This window comes from Labrus mixtus, chromosome 6, assembly GCF_963584025.1.
Source record: "Labrus mixtus chromosome 6, fLabMix1.1, whole genome shotgun sequence".
In the NCBI taxonomy this organism is placed as follows: Eukaryota; Metazoa; Chordata; class Actinopteri; order Labriformes; family Labridae; genus Labrus; species Labrus mixtus.
Genome location: NC_083617.1, coordinates 24,561,361 through 24,579,774, shown reverse-complemented (window position 1 = coordinate 24,579,774; position 18,414 = coordinate 24,561,361). Strand labels below are relative to the sequence as shown.

The window sequence follows — 18,414 nt, the reverse complement described above, 5'->3', positions numbered from 1 at the left end:
CAGAGAGACAGGCGGTTATTATGGACATTTACAAACACTGCAGGACTTCAGTAACAGGTTTCATTTTTTATCAAACTGACGATTGGATGAAGTGTTTTGAAAATGTTTTGTCAATAGATGAAGACCTTTAACTGCTCGGGGTTTGAATTGATGATTTTAAAGAATATTACCTACTAATAATGTGCTGCTTCATTTCTTTTATACTTCCACATCATGTTTAGATTCTACATTAAAGTAACTCTGACTCCTAGTGTTTAAAATGGGTACTGCAGTCTAAATTCTAAACATTGTAGAGAGCTGTCTCCCCCCGCCCCCTCCTCTCTAGAGTGGATGCTCACACAGGTTCCCATGTGGTGGACACTGAAGCTTCAGTGTTTATCCAGCTCTGCATCGGTCTGTAAACCTTTCTGTGTTCTAACCTCTCTCCATTTTTCAAAAGCATCTCCAATATTGATCCTAGTTTGAGCACGTTTCTGCTCGTGGAGCTTATTAGAAACATGCAGAGGCTTTTTAGGTCGGGTACAATCACTTCTATCTGAACCACTTCTCTTGCCCGCTTCCATCGCTGCAACACCTGTTGGTTTGACCTGATAACTGCTCTCATATCTGGCAAACCGAGGGGCGTCCATTGTTGTCAGAGAAGCCAGCACTTCAACATAGCATGTTTCCTTAATGTCTGATCATATAGTAAGATCACTTTATCATTTCACTCACTACACATCTTACTGGTTGCTCCTTTTACGAGTTACCATTTCAAAACTCTCCTTACCGCTTATTTATTGTATCCTTCATTGAATTAATTAAAGATGTATTATTTATTTTTAATACAATAATCATTGAAAAATGTTAAATACACATTAAAAGAGCAGACTGTAAATGTCTTTAGACTCTAAATGATTTTTTGCTCTGCAGAAAATCATTTAGTCAGCTCTGCAGTCCTCTGATACTGTTAATGTGGATCAACAACACCACAGCTCCCCCTAGTGGTTCAAAGTTCCCCTGCAGCGGCAGCTCATGTTCTCCTCTGTGGTTGGAGCACTTACATGTCAGGTTGAAACACTACAACGCTAAATAAAATCCTGAATTCAATTTGTAACCCTACAGCTCCCTCGGGGGGGGGGGGACTGGAGCTGAACCGGCTCGGCTGATGAAGTCATTGTGGAGATGAAATGAATAAAACTCCTGTTGGATCAATAACTACCACGGAGGAGAGGGTCCTCTAACCACCACGGCCTCAGAGGGGATATACAGTAGCTAACAGAAGAGGGCGGAGCTTGTATAGCGTCCCCTGAGCACATTAACACTCAGTAACCTCTCTGAAGGTAAACATGCTTTTTGTGCACTCAGCAGAAAGTCTCACCACAGCAGCCTCCCTGAGAGGACGCCTCCTCCACACTCCTGACTCCTCTCTGCTGCCGGTGACTGAACTCCCGGGTGAGGACAACGATCTCTTTGGTTTGGGCGGCGCCCGGTGGTTTGCGAATGGGGAACGTGGAGGTGACATCATGCTGGGAGGGGCAGTAGCATTTGGCGAGACGGTGACAGGCGGAGCAGGGGGAGGGCTTTCTGGAAGAACAGAGGAAACTGTTTTTAATATCACTGAACTTTGATCAACGTCAGGATGGGAAGCACGTTGAGACAGTCGAACCGTCAGATCTTACAAGGACATGGAGAAGTCTGGAGCAGCAGGGGCGCTGGATAACAACGACGCAGTCTCATTCAGACCTTTGAAGAAAATAAAAACACGTCATGATTCAAATCATTTTCATATTTAAACTTCAGTAGCAGCATGAGCTTTGAATTAAACTGTCTACACAATAGTTTAGTACAAGAATTACATCAGGGACAAACACTGAACAAACTATAAACAACACTTCTGTTTTTGATCCAAGTTGAAATCAAAGATCTGAGACTTTCTTTCTTAGAACACAAAACATCTTTTCCTCTCAGTCTTTGTTCACACTTCTGTGTGAGCACTTCCTTCTTTATCGAGATAACCCGTCCACCTGACAGGTGTGGCATCAAGATGCAGATGAGATCGCACGCTGAGGTGTTAGATCAATAACTACAAGTGGGCGTTACATTAACGCTTCATTCGTTACATGCACTCTGTGAGTAGGTCACATACACTGTAAGATTTTTTCTCATAGTCCACTGCACAGCTCCTACGTTGCACCTTTTGTGTTTTTTATTTTTTATATTTTATATTTTATATTTTAAAATTTTAAATGCTATTTTATATATTGTAATAGCTTCTTATACTGTATTATTTAAGTTGTTGCTAGTTCTGCTTTATTTCCTTGTTAATTGTTTAGCACCAGTACACCAAGTCAAATTCCTTGTATGTGTAAATGTACTTGGCAATAAACCCCGATTCTGATTCTGATTCTGATTCTGATTCTGATTCTGATTCTGACAATGGAGACTGTGCATGATACATACTATTACTAGATCACTTGTTCAACAGATAGTACCGCCGTAACAACAACTGTCACCACACTAGTGCACCTCCTTTTCCCCATCACCAGAAGAGGACATCACTAAACACTAAACAGAGGTGTGGCTCAGGCTGCTCAGGATAAAAGGCCGCTCTAAAATGTGCACTTTGAATTTGAAGAGAGTTTGTTCTGTCTATTGCAAAGTGTTTGTAGAGTGTATATTATTCATATTTATATGTATTTATATGCATCCTTGCATATATTTTCCAAACTGTGCTAATATTCTGTTTTAATACGGTTTAATTATTATTTTTTGTTGGGGTCACTTTTGCTTTAATTAGAAGGACAGCTGAAAAGAGAGAGACAGAAATTTGTTGGGAGGAGAAAGGGTCGAGGTCGGACTCGAACCCAGGCTGCGACCACAAGGACTACAGTCTCCAAACATGGGGTCATAACTGCTCGGCTCTCCGGCGCCGTCTTAAATGAACCGGTGCTAAGTCACAGTAAAGTGCTCCACAGCGTCCTCGGAGAAGGTGAGAGGAGTGAAGAGTGCATCAAGTTTCAGTCATCATGTTTTTTTGTCTCTCTTTTACTCCCTACTCCAGAGATGCTGTCACAGGTGGATTTCCATCACTTGGTTTTGTAAAGTGTATTTTTGATCTCACCTGTGTTTGCTTGTATTTTCATCATCCATTTCTTCATCAGGAATCGAGAGGAGGCATTGAGCAGATACTCAGACCCGTCACGGAGCCTGAGGAAAGGCGAGAGAAGATGACAGTTACAACCTCCAAACACACGGGCGTTTATACATCGATCATCACTTTTACATCTGCTTCAGTCTTCAGACAGCATCAGAGTGATTCAGAGGGGGTTTCCGTCTTACTGGAGTCGCAGACAGTTGGCTTTTTTGGTGTACTCAGGTGCGGGCGTGCACTCAGCTCCCAGCAGGTTCAGCGGCAGACCGCATGCAGAGCTCTGCAGCAGAAAGGAATCATAACTAACTTCATGAAATCCATTTCAATGATTCATCATTTCTGATTCTTTGAGTTGTATATTTCTGCTCACCCTCAGTGTGTCCTTTCTGTCCTGGTAGAAGCACAAGGTGTGTCTGTAGAGGACAGCGTGGTACGAGTTCCAGCCTCTGGAGGTCGCCTGTGAAAATAAGATATGAGTTTGTGCTGCCGCCTGCGAGCTTTCCATCTGCTGCCTGAAACTCTGAACGAGTCTTTCTTACTTTCTTTCCTCCAAACTGCAGCTTGTGTTTCCGCTCCAGTGTACCCTCCATCGACTGCAGCTCAGACTTTCCACTCTGAGAGAAATAAACGCGGCAACATTTACACAAAATGAAACAAACACCTCCCTCTGAGCCGTATTTCTAACAGATTGAATTCACTCTCACCAGGGTGATACAGCGCCCTCTGGTGGACATCGGTTCTTCCTGCGTCTCCTTGACGTCCAGGCTGCGAGAGGCTTTTCTCTGCTGACAGACGCCGTCCACATTCATATGAACTGACAGCAGACTCATCGACTGGTCCTGATCAGAGAGACAGAGACGACAGAAGGTTAGCTGCTCATGTAAGTATCGAACATTTCATCTCAACAACAAAAGCTTCTGATCTCACCTAAACATTTGTTTGTATTCACTTCATACAAATAAGGCAAACTGGTTCTTACTTCATTAATTAGGACTCTCATGTATGAAACAGGGAGGGTTAAACTTTCAGTCCACCCAAATTACATGGAACAAAACTTCTAACACTACAATAATGAGAGGCTGATTTGACGTGTCTATGATGCTTCCTGAGAGATAAATCACATTCACACTCAAACTCTGGGTAGTATTTAAACTGTACCCAAGAAGTGCTAACGCAGGAGTCCCAAAAACTGCAGTTCCCCCAGTGTCCACTAGAGGCTGTCTCCTTGTAAGTAATTTGGGTGAACTGATTCTGTCTCACAGGATCTTTTGATATCACAGATTTTTCATACGCTGACCTCACCTTCACACAGCCCGTGTGCTCATCCACCTCCTCCCCCACCTTCGCCTCCTCCCCCTCCTCCTCGTCCTCTCTGTACTGATAAATATATCTCTGGTTGTCACTGACTTCCGGGAGCTTCACTGGGTCGGACGCCGTCTCGTTCACCGTCACTGAGCTCTTGCTGGCTGGTTCTCTGTTAGGAAACGCTGCCCAGGACCTCCTGTCTCCAGCGGCCAGCAGGGGGAGCTGACCTTTAGATTCCTTGTTGTAACCAAGCAGACTCTGAATGTGGGAGGGCAGTCTGAACTCAGCCACCAGGAGGTTTGGTGCTGAGGCTGTGGCCAGGTTCCTGTAGAGTACTGCAGGGGTTTGAGGGGATGGGGAGGGTGAGGGGGGCTGTGTGGGTTGGTGTGAGGGTTCAGTCTCATCCTGGTTGGGCTGGTACATGATGTCTGAGCAGATACTCTGTCTATAGTTACTTTTCTGGTTCCAGATGTCCTCCAGCTCCTCCTCTTCCTCCTCAAACTGCTGGTGGTCGAGGTGCACCGGCTCTGTTTCTGGCTCGGCTGAGTTTGTCGTTGGACCTGGAGGACTCAGAGTGTCCTCCCTTCTTTTAGTGCAGTCTACCCCTTCCACCTCTAAGGACAGGAGCCTCCCCACCACTCCTCTGGGATGCTCCTGACATGGAGCATCGGTGCAGAGCCTGATGCTGCTGGAGGTGGAGATCCCAGAGTCCACAGAGTCCTGACGGACACTCACGCTCACCGTGGACTTCAGATTGACGACCAAGTGAGACGCCTGGCTCTGACCCTGAAGACCAGGACTGTCTTCATGCAAACTGTGGGGTCTGGAACATTTATGGTACATGTGTCCACTTAGGTCTTTAATGAGCGTGTGCACACTCAGGCAGCCATGTTTATGTTCAGTGTGGGGTTGGTTAACATAAATAGGGAGCTGTGTGGACAGGCTGGTGTCATCTTTATCAGCTGGACTGGTTTTAACCTCTGAGGACATTTTGTCCAACTCCTGCTCTGCGTCCTCCTGCAGACTGTACTCAGTTTCCAACAGGTCGTTACGCGGTACAGTGTGGTCCTCGCCCTCCTCTCGAGACACAGGAGGAGGTGGTGTTTGGAGACTTGTGTCCACATCAAGAAGACCTTTCACTACAGCAGTTGAAGACGGGGCTTCAGAAGAGCTCAAATCTGCTGATGTGTGCGCGACGGCAGCAGGAGCAGCTCGAGTCTGTTTGAAGGAGCTCAGATCTGAGTGTCTCTGCGAGAGGGGGTCTGGATCAGTCCCGGCTCCTGTTTTAGACTCCGGCGGGGCGATAGTGATGATGTCCTGGATGCTGGGGATGAGCGCCATGTCTTTAGGGAGCTCGAAGCTTAGCACGGAGCCCAGAGAGAGGAATCTGCAGTGAGTCCTCACAGGGTTCGAGTCGAGCAGATCGTTCGTCCCCTCTGAAACAGCGTACGGAATGATGCTGTATTCCCCTGAACACTCTGTGTCTATGTCCTTCAGCAGGGGGTTCTTCATGTAGGCCGTGGCTTCTACTCCATCCCTGCTCTTTGGGGAACTCTTCTTCCTCCTGGCTTCCTTCAGAGGCCATGTGTGTGTGTCGTATGTGAACGTCTCATAGTCATACTGAAGCCTCCCCTCTGCTCGCTCCTCCACTCCCATGATTTTCTGAATGGTGTGTCTGCGAGCGTCCCGCTTCCTCTTCCTCTTCTTGCCCATCCTCTTCAGGCTGCTGAAGATGGAGCTGCTGCCACCCGCGGTCATAGGGTGGAAGGTCACGTTGGCTGTCTGAGGTGCAGGCGCTGAGGATGACGGAGAAGAGGAGGAGGACGACGGCGAGAAAGTAGGGGAGGCTGAGGCTGCAGAGCGGCTCTTTTGGCGGGGCAGGGTGATACTCTCGTACACTGGCGCTGCAGACGAGTTGTTATCCTTCACATGCAGGTAGGTACTTACCTGTAAAACGAGAGAGGATGTTAGGTTTTTGTTTGCACATCACTCCGACTATACATGCTTTATCATTTAAAAAAAACACCAGGAAGACTCATGCGAGCTGCAGCCTGGAGTCTAGGGTTGTCACTGTACCAGAATCTTAATTTAATTTAAGACATTTTTCAGAAGGCGTTTTGTTTCAAAAGCGCCGTAACTAAACTCAGTCGTCATCACGTCTTTGTAGGTTCATATTAATTCTGCGACAGCGTAATATTGGTGTCCCAGTCTGTGAGTTCACATTGCCGCTAAGGAAGCACGGCACAGCGGGGGCTCCACACACACACAGGCATGTGTGTGTGTGTGTCAGATTGAAGGCGAAATGCCACTGCGTCTTAAAACAGCAGCCTGATTAGGACTTTTGATTTGGTACTATTAAAAGTCAAAGATACTGATACCGGTTTTGATACCCCATGGGGAAAAAAACAGAAGTCCTGGAAACCCAATAATGCTTCTTTTTTTCCACTGCTCTGTGTCTGTTTGTAGGAGACTTTATATTTATATTTGTCCACCTGTGAATTTGAAATGACCACTGCTGCTGTCTCTCTGCTTCTCCTGCAGCAGCTTTTGGTTAAAACTATGAGTAAAGATCTGATGTTTTTCAAAGCTTTGTTACTTTTGGATTCTGTTGAATGTAAAAATAACAAGGATTATACTGTTTTAAAACACGTGGCATCGAGGAGTACTGAAAGTGATGACAACCTCACTGGAGCCCTGCGGCTTTTTGCAAGAACAAGACGTATTTAATAAGTTACACATGACGACAGACAAACTGTTTAAGACAATCAGCTACTATTCAAACATCCAACATCGAGTAAACAATGGATTCAGAAATATACAAACCTCACACAGCAATGCAGATGTAAAACAACAACACAAACATGAGATGAGAGGAACAAGAGAACATGGACAGAGATGCATTTCCACGCCTGCAGATGGTAATCAGAATCACATGTGTCTGTACATGCCGTCATGTGCAGCTGTAATGGTTTGACCTTCCAACTCTGTGACTAATCTCTTGTTTCTGTGGAAGCCCCAGACTATAAATCACCGTGTGCAGTCTGGGGGCCTTTCTACTGAGTTCAGCACCAGTTCTCTCTCTAATGACTGCGCCTGTGTTGGCGTTACGGACACCCTCCTGCTGGGAGCCATTTTGGAGCACAAGTTTCATAGGAAGTGAAGATGAGGTCACTTATTTTACACCGTCGTGGCAGCGCCTCACAGAGACGGACAAGAGCAGGCTCACCTCAGGATGGGGGGTGAAATGACAGAGGGGGGAGAGAGAGAGAGAGAGAGAGAGAGAGAGAGAGAGAGAGAGAGAGTCTGTCAACATTCACAGCAGGAGGGCGAGTGAGAGTGCGTTTCTTACTCATCACCGTCTTTCTGTCTCTGTCATCAGAGCTTCCAGGCAGAAATCCAGACTCATGAACGAGTCCAGGTCCAAAGAAAAGTTTCATCAGAGGAAAGTTGGACTGTAAGCGTACTGATTAATTGTCTGAGCGTCTGCAGGGGATTTATTCATTCATCTGAGTTTACACAAGACGAGCTGAAGGGAAAAAGACTACTGACAGATGATTGTACTCAGAGGTCGTCGTCGTCTTTAGTCAAAGGTCCGCCTTTGTTTTCACTGCGTCTAGCTTACTTAACAATCCGTGTTAAACGGGTTACAAGACTCCCTTAACTCTCCAAACTGCAGAGATAACTCAGAGTTTATTTCACACCAAGCACTCGACAACAGTTTGTAACCCTACTTCACTATGAATCCAAATCGTTTAACTGGATATGAAAAGATTTCTGAGTTGTAATAATACTTATGTTGGGTATAAAAACATTGAATGTTTATGCGTCATGTTAATACGTCATGATTACTTGGAACAAGGCAACACAACACAGCACATAGAAAATATGTTGTCACGATGTAGAAGAGACGCTTCACTGCATTTCAGTCATATTGTTTAAGTCCGACACAGAACCTCTTGTCTTTTGCATAAAAATTGAATGACACATCCGTTACTCAACACTACCGACATTTACTAATGTTGAAACTGATTACAGCTGATCTGGGATCCGTTCAGATCACCCCCCCACGGCTCGGGCCTCTTGTGATCTACTTAACAAACAGGAAGTCAATTCAGTCTTTTAAAGAACTTAAATGAGTTCTTTGCAGACTTTCAAACAGAGACGCGGTGTCGTTAAGTGTTAATATTTCATTGTGTACGCTTTCTTTGTTTCTCACACTGTCTGTGCTTATCATGCAGGTATCTGCTGGTTGCTACGGGTGACCACAATCAGAAACGTATCGTTAACATCACAGCGTGCTGTCGTCTGTGGTGGTAAACTCGACCAAACAAACTCAGTACAGAGCGCTGTGATTGGTACAAAATATAAAGTCCCTAAATGCATTACCATGCACTCTTTATACATGTATATGCTAGATCTGTATTTTAATCAAACTGTCTTTACTCTTAAAGCACTTCATCTTTTTGTTATGACGCTCATTTTGTCTACTTTCATGTCAAACACTTGATTCATTTATTTCCTGATTGTGAAGCCTTCAAGTCTCTGATTGTTTAAGTTTCTGCAGTTCAGTTTGAAATGATGCATTTAACAGTGAAGTGTTTTTTTTTATTTTCTCTCATTAACTATACTTTAATCCAGCTGCGTTGACTTTGTCGATGGTGTATGAGCACATATGACAACACTTTAGGATGACTTGTTTTGGTTTTGTACTTTTACACCCGGTGTGCAGACAGGGCACCAGCAGCTCCGCTGCAGCCTGACTGAACCTCGTAACAGGAGTTAGTAGAGCATGCTGCCTGCAGAAACAACAACCTCACACAGCATGCAGTCCCAGCACACTTTGAGACGCAGCATGCAGCGCCAATTCACAATGCGCAATTTACCTCGTTTGCACTCTGCCGATAAATCTTTTTCTTTCGCTTTAAACTACCCAAAGTATTTTCCAAAAGGCCCTGGCAGCGCCTCCAAAAGTTTTTACAGGCAGAAGGCTGAGGCACAGTGAGCTGAGGGAGAAAAATGGGGGAAAAGGAGGATGTGAAGGTGAAGAGAGGGAGGAACGAACAGCAGCAGGAGGTCCCATGCAGTGTCTCTACAGAGAATGAATGCTGCTGCTGTATTTCAGGAACAAATAGAAAAGTCCTAAAATAATGTTTTATTATCTTCTACACTGAGTGGAGAATGTTTTTCTCACCCTGTGCACGGGCTCAAAGGACTCATCCACTTCCTCAGAGGTCCCAGCAGGTGGGTCCAGCACCTGAACCTGGCTGTCCCCTGTGTTAGCAAAGCTGAGGATGAGGTTCACCGTGCCCCCTAAAGCAGCGCTGGGGTCTTTGAGGACCACGATAGACGGTTTGGGAGACTCTGAGGAGGGAGTGGAGGTCTCTCCGCCTGGTGGTCCGATGCATTTCATGACCTCATACCCGTCCTCGAACTGCTTCTCCTCTGAAGGCTCGGGATGTCGGAGCTGCAGGGAAGAAGGCCGGCTGTCACCTGATGAATTCTGTCTGTCTTCATCAGAGGTGACGGCGGGGGGCTGATGGGAGACGTAGTCCTCTATCTCAGGAGGTGGACTCTTTGTAAGAAGCAATGGAGACAAAAATGATTGAATATTTACAACGGTAAATGAGAACTTTATCTGTACCAATTATGTTTGATGCATCTTAAAAGCAGGACACGTTTAAGATTAGTTTAAAGCTAAAGCAAACTCCTGACATAGAGAAAAGGTACATTTGATCACTTTTAAGGGATTTATTTATTCAAAAGATTCATTCAGGCTTCTCGGTTCATCTACCTCTGTTCTCGGAGAGCACATTGTGGCCTCTGAATAAATGTTATCCTGTGGAAGCTCCTGTTTGCACTTTTTGTGAAGCCACTGTTGTTTCTGAGCCCTCCAGTGCACCAAGATCCAGCCAAGCATGCTCCTCAGCTCCTCCATGCGCTCTTTGACCTGCAACACATGACTCAGGGTTTGTACAGGCAGGACAAAATAAAACCAACAGTACAATTGAATATTTAAGAGGGTGTGTAATCCTACTCACCATCTGTCTGAGATGGTGTTCTTTGTCCAAAATGTTCCTCCCCGTGGCCACCAGCTCGTCAAACTCATCAAACTTCTGCTCGATCTGCAGGTCCAGCTCTGCAGCGAGCGGCTTCCGGCCATCTTTCCCAATATGCAAGGCAGCGTCAGAGAAAATGTAGGACCTGGTGTCTTCTGTCCATGAGCTGCTCAGATGAGTGGGGGGAGGGGGAAGTAGGTGGTGGAGGAGACAAGGAACAGGACTGTGAGGAAAGCCATACATCCCAAAAGAAAGAAAGAAAGAAACTGAGAATAAGCAGACGCTCCCTAATAGCGCAGACATTCATCGCCTTGTCACACTCGGCCCAGGAAACTCCAGCTGACCTCCTGAGCACATCTTAAATTATACATTTCACCAGGGACCTGTGCTTAACAACGAGAACATCCTGTTCTCTCCTTTAGAAGATATTGTAATGGGCAGATGTTCTCATTGAGGATTACGAAAGAAAATCTGGTCATGGAAAGGGTCACAACATCCCCACGCCGCCCTGCTTACAAGGGGAGGGGATAAAAAAAACACTACAGCATAGTATCCCCATATTACATGGATACAAATTCAAAGTATAAATCTTTTATTATGCAATTATTAAGATGATATGTAAATAAAAAATTTAACTTTTTGTTACCAGAAATCTATAACTGATTCTCATTTCCATGACAACATGCTGAGTATTTCTCTGGTGGCCAAAAAAAGGTCAGAAGGTTAGAATTTAATATCGATTTAAAAGTAATGGCTTTTTGGGGGTGAAGATATCCTAAGGATAATGTTGCATGCCCCATGTACAGAGGCTCGTCGAATCCTCGTCGCAGCGGCCATGGGTTCGAATCCGACCTCTGCCCTTTGCTGCATGTCACCCCCCCGTCCTCCCAACATTTCCTGTCTTTCTTCACCTGTCATATCTCTTAAAGGCAAAAGGCCCAAAAAGTATTTTCTATGATCAAACAACGTTAATAGTACAGAAGCCTAATGTGTTGATAAAGGTTAAGTTTGTAGATCAATGCAACCTTTCTCTAAAAAAATAAATAAAAAAAAAATAAGGTTAGATGACCAGACTGAAAACTTTATAAAATCAGAAGTTGACAATGCTTTCATTTGGAGATCATTTGCAGCTAGAGGTTATAAATTGTAATGCATGTTATCGTATAACTCAGATACTCAGAGTATGGTGCATCAACTTTGCATCATATATGTCCAATGACTCCCTCTTCTCTGCTTACATCATAGCGAGGTAGCTCCTGAAGAAGTCCTGGAGATGCACAAACTCCTGCACCCGTGATTTGTTCTCCGTCACACTCCTCCCCAGCTCCGTCCAGCCCTGCAGCATCGCCCCGATCTTCGCCCCGAGCACGTGCACCTTCTCTGGGCACAGCTCCTCCAGCCGAGAGGCCTGCTCCTGCACCTCCTTCACCTCCTCCCTGATGACTTCATAGGCGACCTGTGGAGAGTCACACTACATATCCATCATCTCCCATCATGCACTGTATCGCTCAGGCAGCCTGTAGCAATAGTATCTCTGTATGACCTCATCAATGCTTTTTGCATATCATTCAGCTGGAGAGCCATATGGTCTACATATGGGCTGCCACGCCAAAGCAAGCTCCCACTGTTTTTTCTCCCTTTGACGAGCCGTAATTAATAGTGTTGACTGCTCTCTGGGAAGTATACTCCATAATGTTTCTCAGCTACAGTAAGCCTGAACACAGAGCTGTGGATGCCTGTCTGCTGACGACACGCTTATTTCAGTTTGGGAGATTAGCTCATTTCTGCTCTTCAGTCGTATCAAGTCCAGACAGCTGTGTGTGTGTGTGTGATACACACCACACTGCCAAAAAATGACTCACACACAACTTTACCATCAACCAAGATCACACCTTCAACCAATGACCCCCAGGAGGCAAAACACACCGCACCTGATATTCTCACAAACACACACACACACCCATGTCACACACTCTTACATTGTGAACAATAATGACTCACACACGCATAAATAAACATCCTGTGTGAATAACAAACTTTTCAACGCTCTGTGTGTGTGTATCTGTGGGATTGTTTACGGTGCAGTTTATACTATAAATCAAAGCAGGGTGGGCTGGCCCTTTTTTAGATGTGAGAAAATCTGGCACAACAGGAAACAGGCGGTGGAACAATGTGTTAGAGGAAAGTGAGGGGGGGGGGGGGCTTTCTCTTCTAAACGATACTAAGCTGCTAAAATCAAGGTCCAGAATCCAGAATCAATGGTATAAACAAGTCATGATCTCCGAAGACAAATTAAGCCAACACAAAAGGGCTATAACTGTAGTTCCTGTAGAGTCCTCTAGAGTCTGTCTCCTGCAGTGAGTCAGTCCTCATAGAGCCCCATGTTAAAATAAACATGTTTACATCCTGGTACAAAAACAGTTTGGGTCTCTAGATCTCATTTCTCTCTTCAACTATACGAGCTGAATGTTTATACAACTCATCTGTTTACATTATATTAAGGCTTAAAGGGATGTAGAATTAGGGGGTGTGGCCTCTTTGAGTGACAGGTGGGAGCTGCTAGCTGTCTGCTAGTTGTCACCTCAGCTAATTCAGTCCCTGACCTTTAACCTCTGGGCCGTGTTTGTGCTGTTGGAGTCTTTTGGAGATTTGTTCATGTAAATATCAGACTAATAATCTGTCTCTCTCTCTGTGAGCTTTATTGGACTAACAGACCGTCCAACAAGTCTGATCTCCACTTTTAAAAACCAGTCACATAAGAACTTTATTTTATTTACATGTTAGCAACAATTAGCAGCTAACTGAGACTGTGAGACCCATACCTTGACTGTCATTTTGTTCAGTGTTTGTTATAAGTTGATTTTGTTGTTGTGGCGGACATGCATGGGAGTCAAGATTGTTGCTGGATTGGATTTTCACGGAAAAAGAAAACAGCAGACCATAATAATGAGAAGAAATCACCTCCAGTCTGTTCTGTTTCGCCTGCAGACTCTCGATGCCGCAGCGCTCGAGGTCACACTGCACGGCCATGTCCGTCTCCCTCTCCAGGATGTCCAGACTGAGCTCTTTGCTGCAGGACAGACTCTCCTCCACTCGAACGACCAGGCTGGCATGCTGGAGAGGCACAAAGTCATCATGAGCACACGCAGGCTGTCATTAAGTCATTATGCTTCACTGTGTATTATTTGTTTTCCAATGAGAGCCACATTGCAAATTAGTGTTTCAAATGGTGTCATGGAGTCCTCCGCGGGCGTGTGTGCATGTGCTATTTTGACATGTGTGCAAGAATAAAACGAATTAGCGCAAAAACACTCATGCGAGGAGGAGCGTGGGTCGTTTGGGGCCTATTAAAGTACATAACCACAGACAAAAGCAAACCAGATGTGGCTCTATTGGTTTGTGCAGCTGTTTGTGCCAAAAGCAGAGACTTAAACACCATTCAGCATCGTCTACTATGGTTATAAACAAACATTTTAAACATGAACTACAACAAGAGCTCTCATTATCTTTAGAGAGTTTCAGCTGACTCTCCTCTCCTGACCTTTCTCAGCAGCTCCTGCACGGCCTGATCGTGGCTCTGAGATCGGCCTCTTTCTCTCACGGTGTCGTTCAGCATCTCTACAGCCTCTCTGAGTTCCTCCACAGGGTCTCCCATGCTTTCTATCAGGGGCTCTCCACCACTGCTGCTTTGGAGTCCCAGCAATGTCGGAGCTGAGGAGATCTCGCTGTGAAGAGGCTGTTAGGCGCAGAGAGAGAGAGAGAGAGAGAGAGAGAGAGAGAGAGAGAGAGTAATCAGACGGGTCCTGGTTCATTTGAAAGAATGAGTGCCCCGGTGGTATCTACCGTACAGAGTGTTTGGTTTAGTTGGTTTATGTTTTAAGATATTTATCTTCAACATTTCTGCTTCTACCACATGACAAGAGTGTGGAGGTTGGTGTTTAAAGAGAAAGGAAACTCCGCTTATGCAAGACAAGATGCTGCTAAATTTAAAGAATGTATTCAAGCATCACCTTACCTTCACAGGGTGAGTGTCTGAAACCTCGCAGAATATCTCAAAACCAAACCGACCAATATAAATAACAAACAATTGAAATAAAAAACAACCTTTTTCTCACCTGGCCGAGGCTGTACTGACTCCCGCTGAGCTCCTGACTCTCTTCCAGCTCAACGCGCTCCAGGAACTCTGTCAGCATCCGTGTGTCCTGCAGCTCTGAGCTCTGCTGGGTTAAGGCACTTTGGACACGATGATACCTGGGAAACACACACACACACACACACACACACACACACACACACACACACACACACACACACACACACACACACAGACACACACACACACACACACAGAGCAGCAGGACTGTTTCAGTGACCAGCTACACCTTAACTATAATTCACATCCGTATATACACGCCTGCATCCTTCAGAAAAACCACATTACAGAGACCACATGCAGCATGTCCCTGTGCTGGAGTGCTGTTAATGTAATCATATATCATGTGTCATATAAACACATCCTGTACTCCAGGGCATGAAGGTGCTCAGTCCGTGCAGAGTTTATATTTGAGACGGAAAAGAGAGACATTTCAAAGAGTATTTTCTCCAGAAGAAATGAGCCCTAAGCGGCTTATATGTTGTGTTAAATAATGACCTCAGCACAAGTGTCTTCCAGCTGCTGAGTGGGATCCTCTACCTGCCTCCTCTAATACCCCCACTCTGGAAACAGTCAAACTGAAGCCTTTCCATTTCGTTATTTTAGTTGATGATCTTTGCAGAGTCTGTTTTTAGACACAGGTACGTCCAGTGAACCAGCCAGCATCATCAGGTCACACTGAAAGTTCATGGCAACAACAAGTCTGTGGAGAGCCATCTGAAGAAAGGTGAGCCATATTGCAAACACTGAACTGGTGAGTCTGACACAAACTGACAAGCTGTGAGTAAAGTGCATGTCAGGACTGAGGGGGAGACGTAGCTAAACTCCAGTTCTGCACCGAATGAGCACATGGAGAGATTTTTTGCCAACTTGGAGAAAAAAAAAACACATCTTATGGATGTATATTTTTGTCGTTTATGGGGTGAAATTGTTTGTGTTAAATCCAATCTGGGGACTTCATGAATAAACTCTTCCATGTTGGATGGCAGAAACGCTGAGCCCAACCCTGTGACCTGTTGGAAACACTGACATGTTTTATTTCCTGACCACAGTGATGAGTGAAACCTCCAGAGTCTAAATGTTCAGATCATAACATGAGCTCCCCTGATGATTGACATCCTGGGAATACCCCTGACCTCCTCTAACAAACTCACTTTCTCTCCACCTCCTCCATGCGAGCTGGCAGGCCTCGGGTGTGGGGGTGACTGTGCCCTTGGAGACGGTCCACTTCCTGCCTCAGGGTGCCGAGCTCCAGACTGCGTGCTGCCACCTCCTCCTCCAGCAGACAGCTCTCCCTCTCCGCCACGCTCATCGTTTCGGGGTCGCCGGCCAGAGCGGACTCCTTCAGGGAGAGCTCCACAGACTCCAGCCAGGCCTCCAGGCTGCCCAGAGCCTGCAGCACTTTTACAACCTTCACAGCAGAGGGAGTAATCATGTAGAGGGTTTGCAAGTGATTCAGTGAACTGCAAAAACAAACAGAGTTGATGCTCTATACAAAAGAAACAGCAAAGGGTTTACCTAATGGAAGTGGACCATGCTGTGACTTACATCTTCTGTAATAAAAGACTCATGCTTTCCAACTGAGTCATCAATCTGGGTGGATTTTCAGCCTCTTTCCATCCCATAATTGAATTATATGGCAGCACAATTTATATGCCTTGGATTAGCTTCATAAATTATGGATATATACCACTCTGCCTGCCAATTAAGGTGGTAAAGATGAAAGTAAAGAGCTTCTAACCCTGAGTGCATGAGCCTCTCACAATGAGAGAACTGATCCAGAATCATCCGTCATAACCATAAATTTCCCCGATAACTCCGGAGGTTACTCCCTTCCCTCAGTATGACTCAGGAGCGCCTGCTGTGAGGCGTTTTATGAAATCTTACCCTGAAGCCCAGCTCCTCTGAGGCCCTCAGAAACACTCCATTCCTCTGGTGCCTCCTCCTCAGCTCCTCCCACAGGACCTCCAGCTGGCCCAGGAACTCCTCGATCCTGGCGCCGCCCGGGTGCTGGGCTCGGACCAGCTCGCGGCCCTCCTGAGGAAGCAGCGTTAAACCGATCAGAGCATGTGATGACTGAGGACTGGGGATCATGCTGAGAAAAGTCGACCTAATCTGAAGTTTGTGGCAAGTTAAGCCGTCTCAGATGAAATGTCAGCTCATTATTCGATTAATACACGAGCCAGGCCTGGTCTGCAACATGTGGGGGATATTTTCATTCAGGGCATCCATCCAGTGCTTATGTTTCTCTGACAAACCCTGAATTTGACAGTGTGCTTTGGCTCACCGTTTTGACCACCTCGATCCTGGCCCTGTTGCTGAGGATTTCTTGTTCCAGAGCGTGCTGACACCTCCGGGCCGCCTCCAGACCCTCGAAGCTGGCTATAGAACACACCTGTGTGGCCATGGACACGTTGTCCTTCAGCCAGGACAGAGTCTGAGAGAAAACACAGAGAGGAAACGGGTCAATGGTAACACAAGGCAAAAGTATTTCATATAGCATGTCTTAAACTGAAGCACTGAAATGACTTTACACAGCACAGAAAAAAAAAACTCAGACACTCCAAAGAATAAGTTCTGCAATAAAACACTTTAAAACAATGAGAGATAAAACCAGAATATTATCAATAAAGAATGTTATCATTATAAGTCATGTTAAAATAGAATAAAAGGAAATAAAATACACAAAATAGAGCTACTATGCGGAAGTAACTTGTAAGATGTCCCAGGTCAAATGGTGAAAAAAAAGTGCATTAGCAGAGAACAGCTGCCTGTCCATTATCTATAAAGCTTCTTCTTTTGGGGAGGCTTGAGCCGATCCCAGCTGTCATTGGGCAAGAGGTGGGGTACACCCTGGACTGTTCACCAGCCAATCACAGGGCTGACATATAGAGACAGACAACCAGACACACTCACATTCACACCTACGGGCAATTTAGAGTCACCAGTTAATCTAATGAGCATGTCTTTGGACTGTGGGAGGAAGCCGGAGTACCTGAAGAGAACCCACACATGCACGAGGAGAACATGCAGACTCCACACAGAGAGGCTCCTGTCAGACGGGGATTCAAACCAGGAACCTCCTCACAGAGAGGCAACAGTGCTAACCACTGTGCAGCCCAGTGTTGAAGAAGAGAGACAACATTTAGAAGAAAGAACCCAGAGGCACTGGATGAATGTTTACATGTCTTTAAAACGTACCAAACATTTATTTAAAATCAAGAAATTTAAACGAGTAGAAATAAAAACCACAAAGCTCATTTCAAAATGTGACATAATGTCTGTGGCGGCTTACAACAGACGGTGTGATAGTTGTTGAGTGAAGCTGTGATGCCGACTGGACGATTCTTAGTTGTGAGGCTTTTGTTCATAATAAGGTTAAATCTTTTTGTTTCAACATTTGTTCTGTTGAGTGAAGAATCATAATTAGATAGTGATTTCTGATGTAAAGGTAAAAGTAGGCGTGGCAAGCGGCGGTCAGGTCACCTTGTCAGCAGACACGGTGAACTTCTGGAGCTGAGTGTGGAGCTGTGTGTGGCCTTGTGGGGCGGTGCCAGGACTCGGCTCTGCTCTCGGCTTCCTGCTGCAAAGAAAACACAGACATGTGACTCCAATTATGACTTACATAAAGACCTCTCATTATGTAAGTCACAGAGAGAGAGAGAGAGAGAGAGAGAGGAAGAGAGAGAGAGAGAGAAAGAAAGAGGAAGAGAGAGAGAGAGAGAGAGAGGGAGAGAGAGAGAGAGAGGGAGAGAGAGGGAGGAAGA

General features: G+C 45.5%; 1 protein-coding gene and 2 long non-coding RNA genes across 8 annotated transcripts in view; 2 read left to right on the top strand and 1 right to left on the bottom strand.

The window, feature by feature from the left end:
• LOC132975828 (uncharacterized) overlaps positions 1–18,414 on the bottom strand; it is a 38,065-nt gene that overhangs the window by 1,873 nt on the left and 17,778 nt on the right. Inside the window, exons 13-32 of one of the 3 annotated variants that reach the window (XM_061040650.1) lie at positions 18,134–18,230; positions 16,935–17,084; positions 16,535–16,684; positions 15,802–16,058; positions 14,610–14,745; positions 14,036–14,230; positions 13,456–13,608; positions 11,733–11,950; positions 10,477–10,660; positions 10,230–10,385; positions 9,630–10,010; positions 9,322–9,441; positions 4,436–6,385; positions 3,838–3,972; positions 3,673–3,747; positions 3,504–3,590; positions 3,322–3,413; positions 3,104–3,189; positions 1,662–1,725; positions 1,361–1,566 (exon numbers count right to left, since the gene is read on the bottom strand). In XM_061040650.1, coding sequence (XP_060896633.1) covers positions 1,361–1,566; positions 1,662–1,725; positions 3,104–3,189; positions 3,322–3,413; positions 3,504–3,590; positions 3,673–3,747; positions 3,838–3,972; positions 4,436–6,385; positions 9,322–9,441; positions 9,630–10,010; positions 10,230–10,385; positions 10,477–10,660; positions 11,733–11,950; positions 13,456–13,608; positions 14,036–14,230; positions 14,610–14,745; positions 15,802–16,058; positions 16,535–16,684; positions 16,935–17,084; positions 18,134–18,230 — 4,892 coding nt within the window. The remainder of the gene's footprint in view (positions 1–1,360; positions 1,567–1,661; positions 1,726–3,103; positions 3,190–3,321; positions 3,414–3,503; positions 3,591–3,672; positions 3,748–3,837; positions 3,973–4,435; positions 6,386–9,321; positions 9,442–9,629; positions 10,011–10,229; positions 10,386–10,476; positions 10,661–11,732; positions 11,951–13,455; positions 13,609–14,035; positions 14,231–14,609; positions 14,746–15,801; positions 16,059–16,534; positions 16,685–16,934; positions 17,085–18,133; positions 18,231–18,414) is intronic. The other 2 variants (XM_061040651.1, XM_061040652.1) reach the window with 2 other exon arrangements.
• Positions 931–9,730, top strand: LOC132975841 (uncharacterized). Of its 4 annotated transcripts, none has more exons than XR_009673317.1 (5): positions 931–1,045; positions 2,788–2,971; positions 3,144–4,000; positions 6,161–6,373; positions 7,818–9,328. It is a non-coding gene; the product is annotated as an uncharacterized LOC132975841 (long non-coding RNA). The 4 variants fall into 4 exon arrangements; XR_009673316.1 differs by lacking the exon at positions 931–1,045 and adding an exon at positions 9,611–9,730 and having other exon boundaries at positions 2,707–2,971; positions 7,818–7,898; XR_009673315.1 differs by lacking the exon at positions 931–1,045 and having other exon boundaries at positions 2,707–2,971.
• On the top strand, positions 10,279–12,530 carry LOC132975843 (uncharacterized). The gene is made up of 3 exons (XR_009673323.1): positions 10,279–10,404; positions 10,567–10,632; positions 11,740–12,530. It is a non-coding gene; the product is annotated as an uncharacterized LOC132975843 (long non-coding RNA).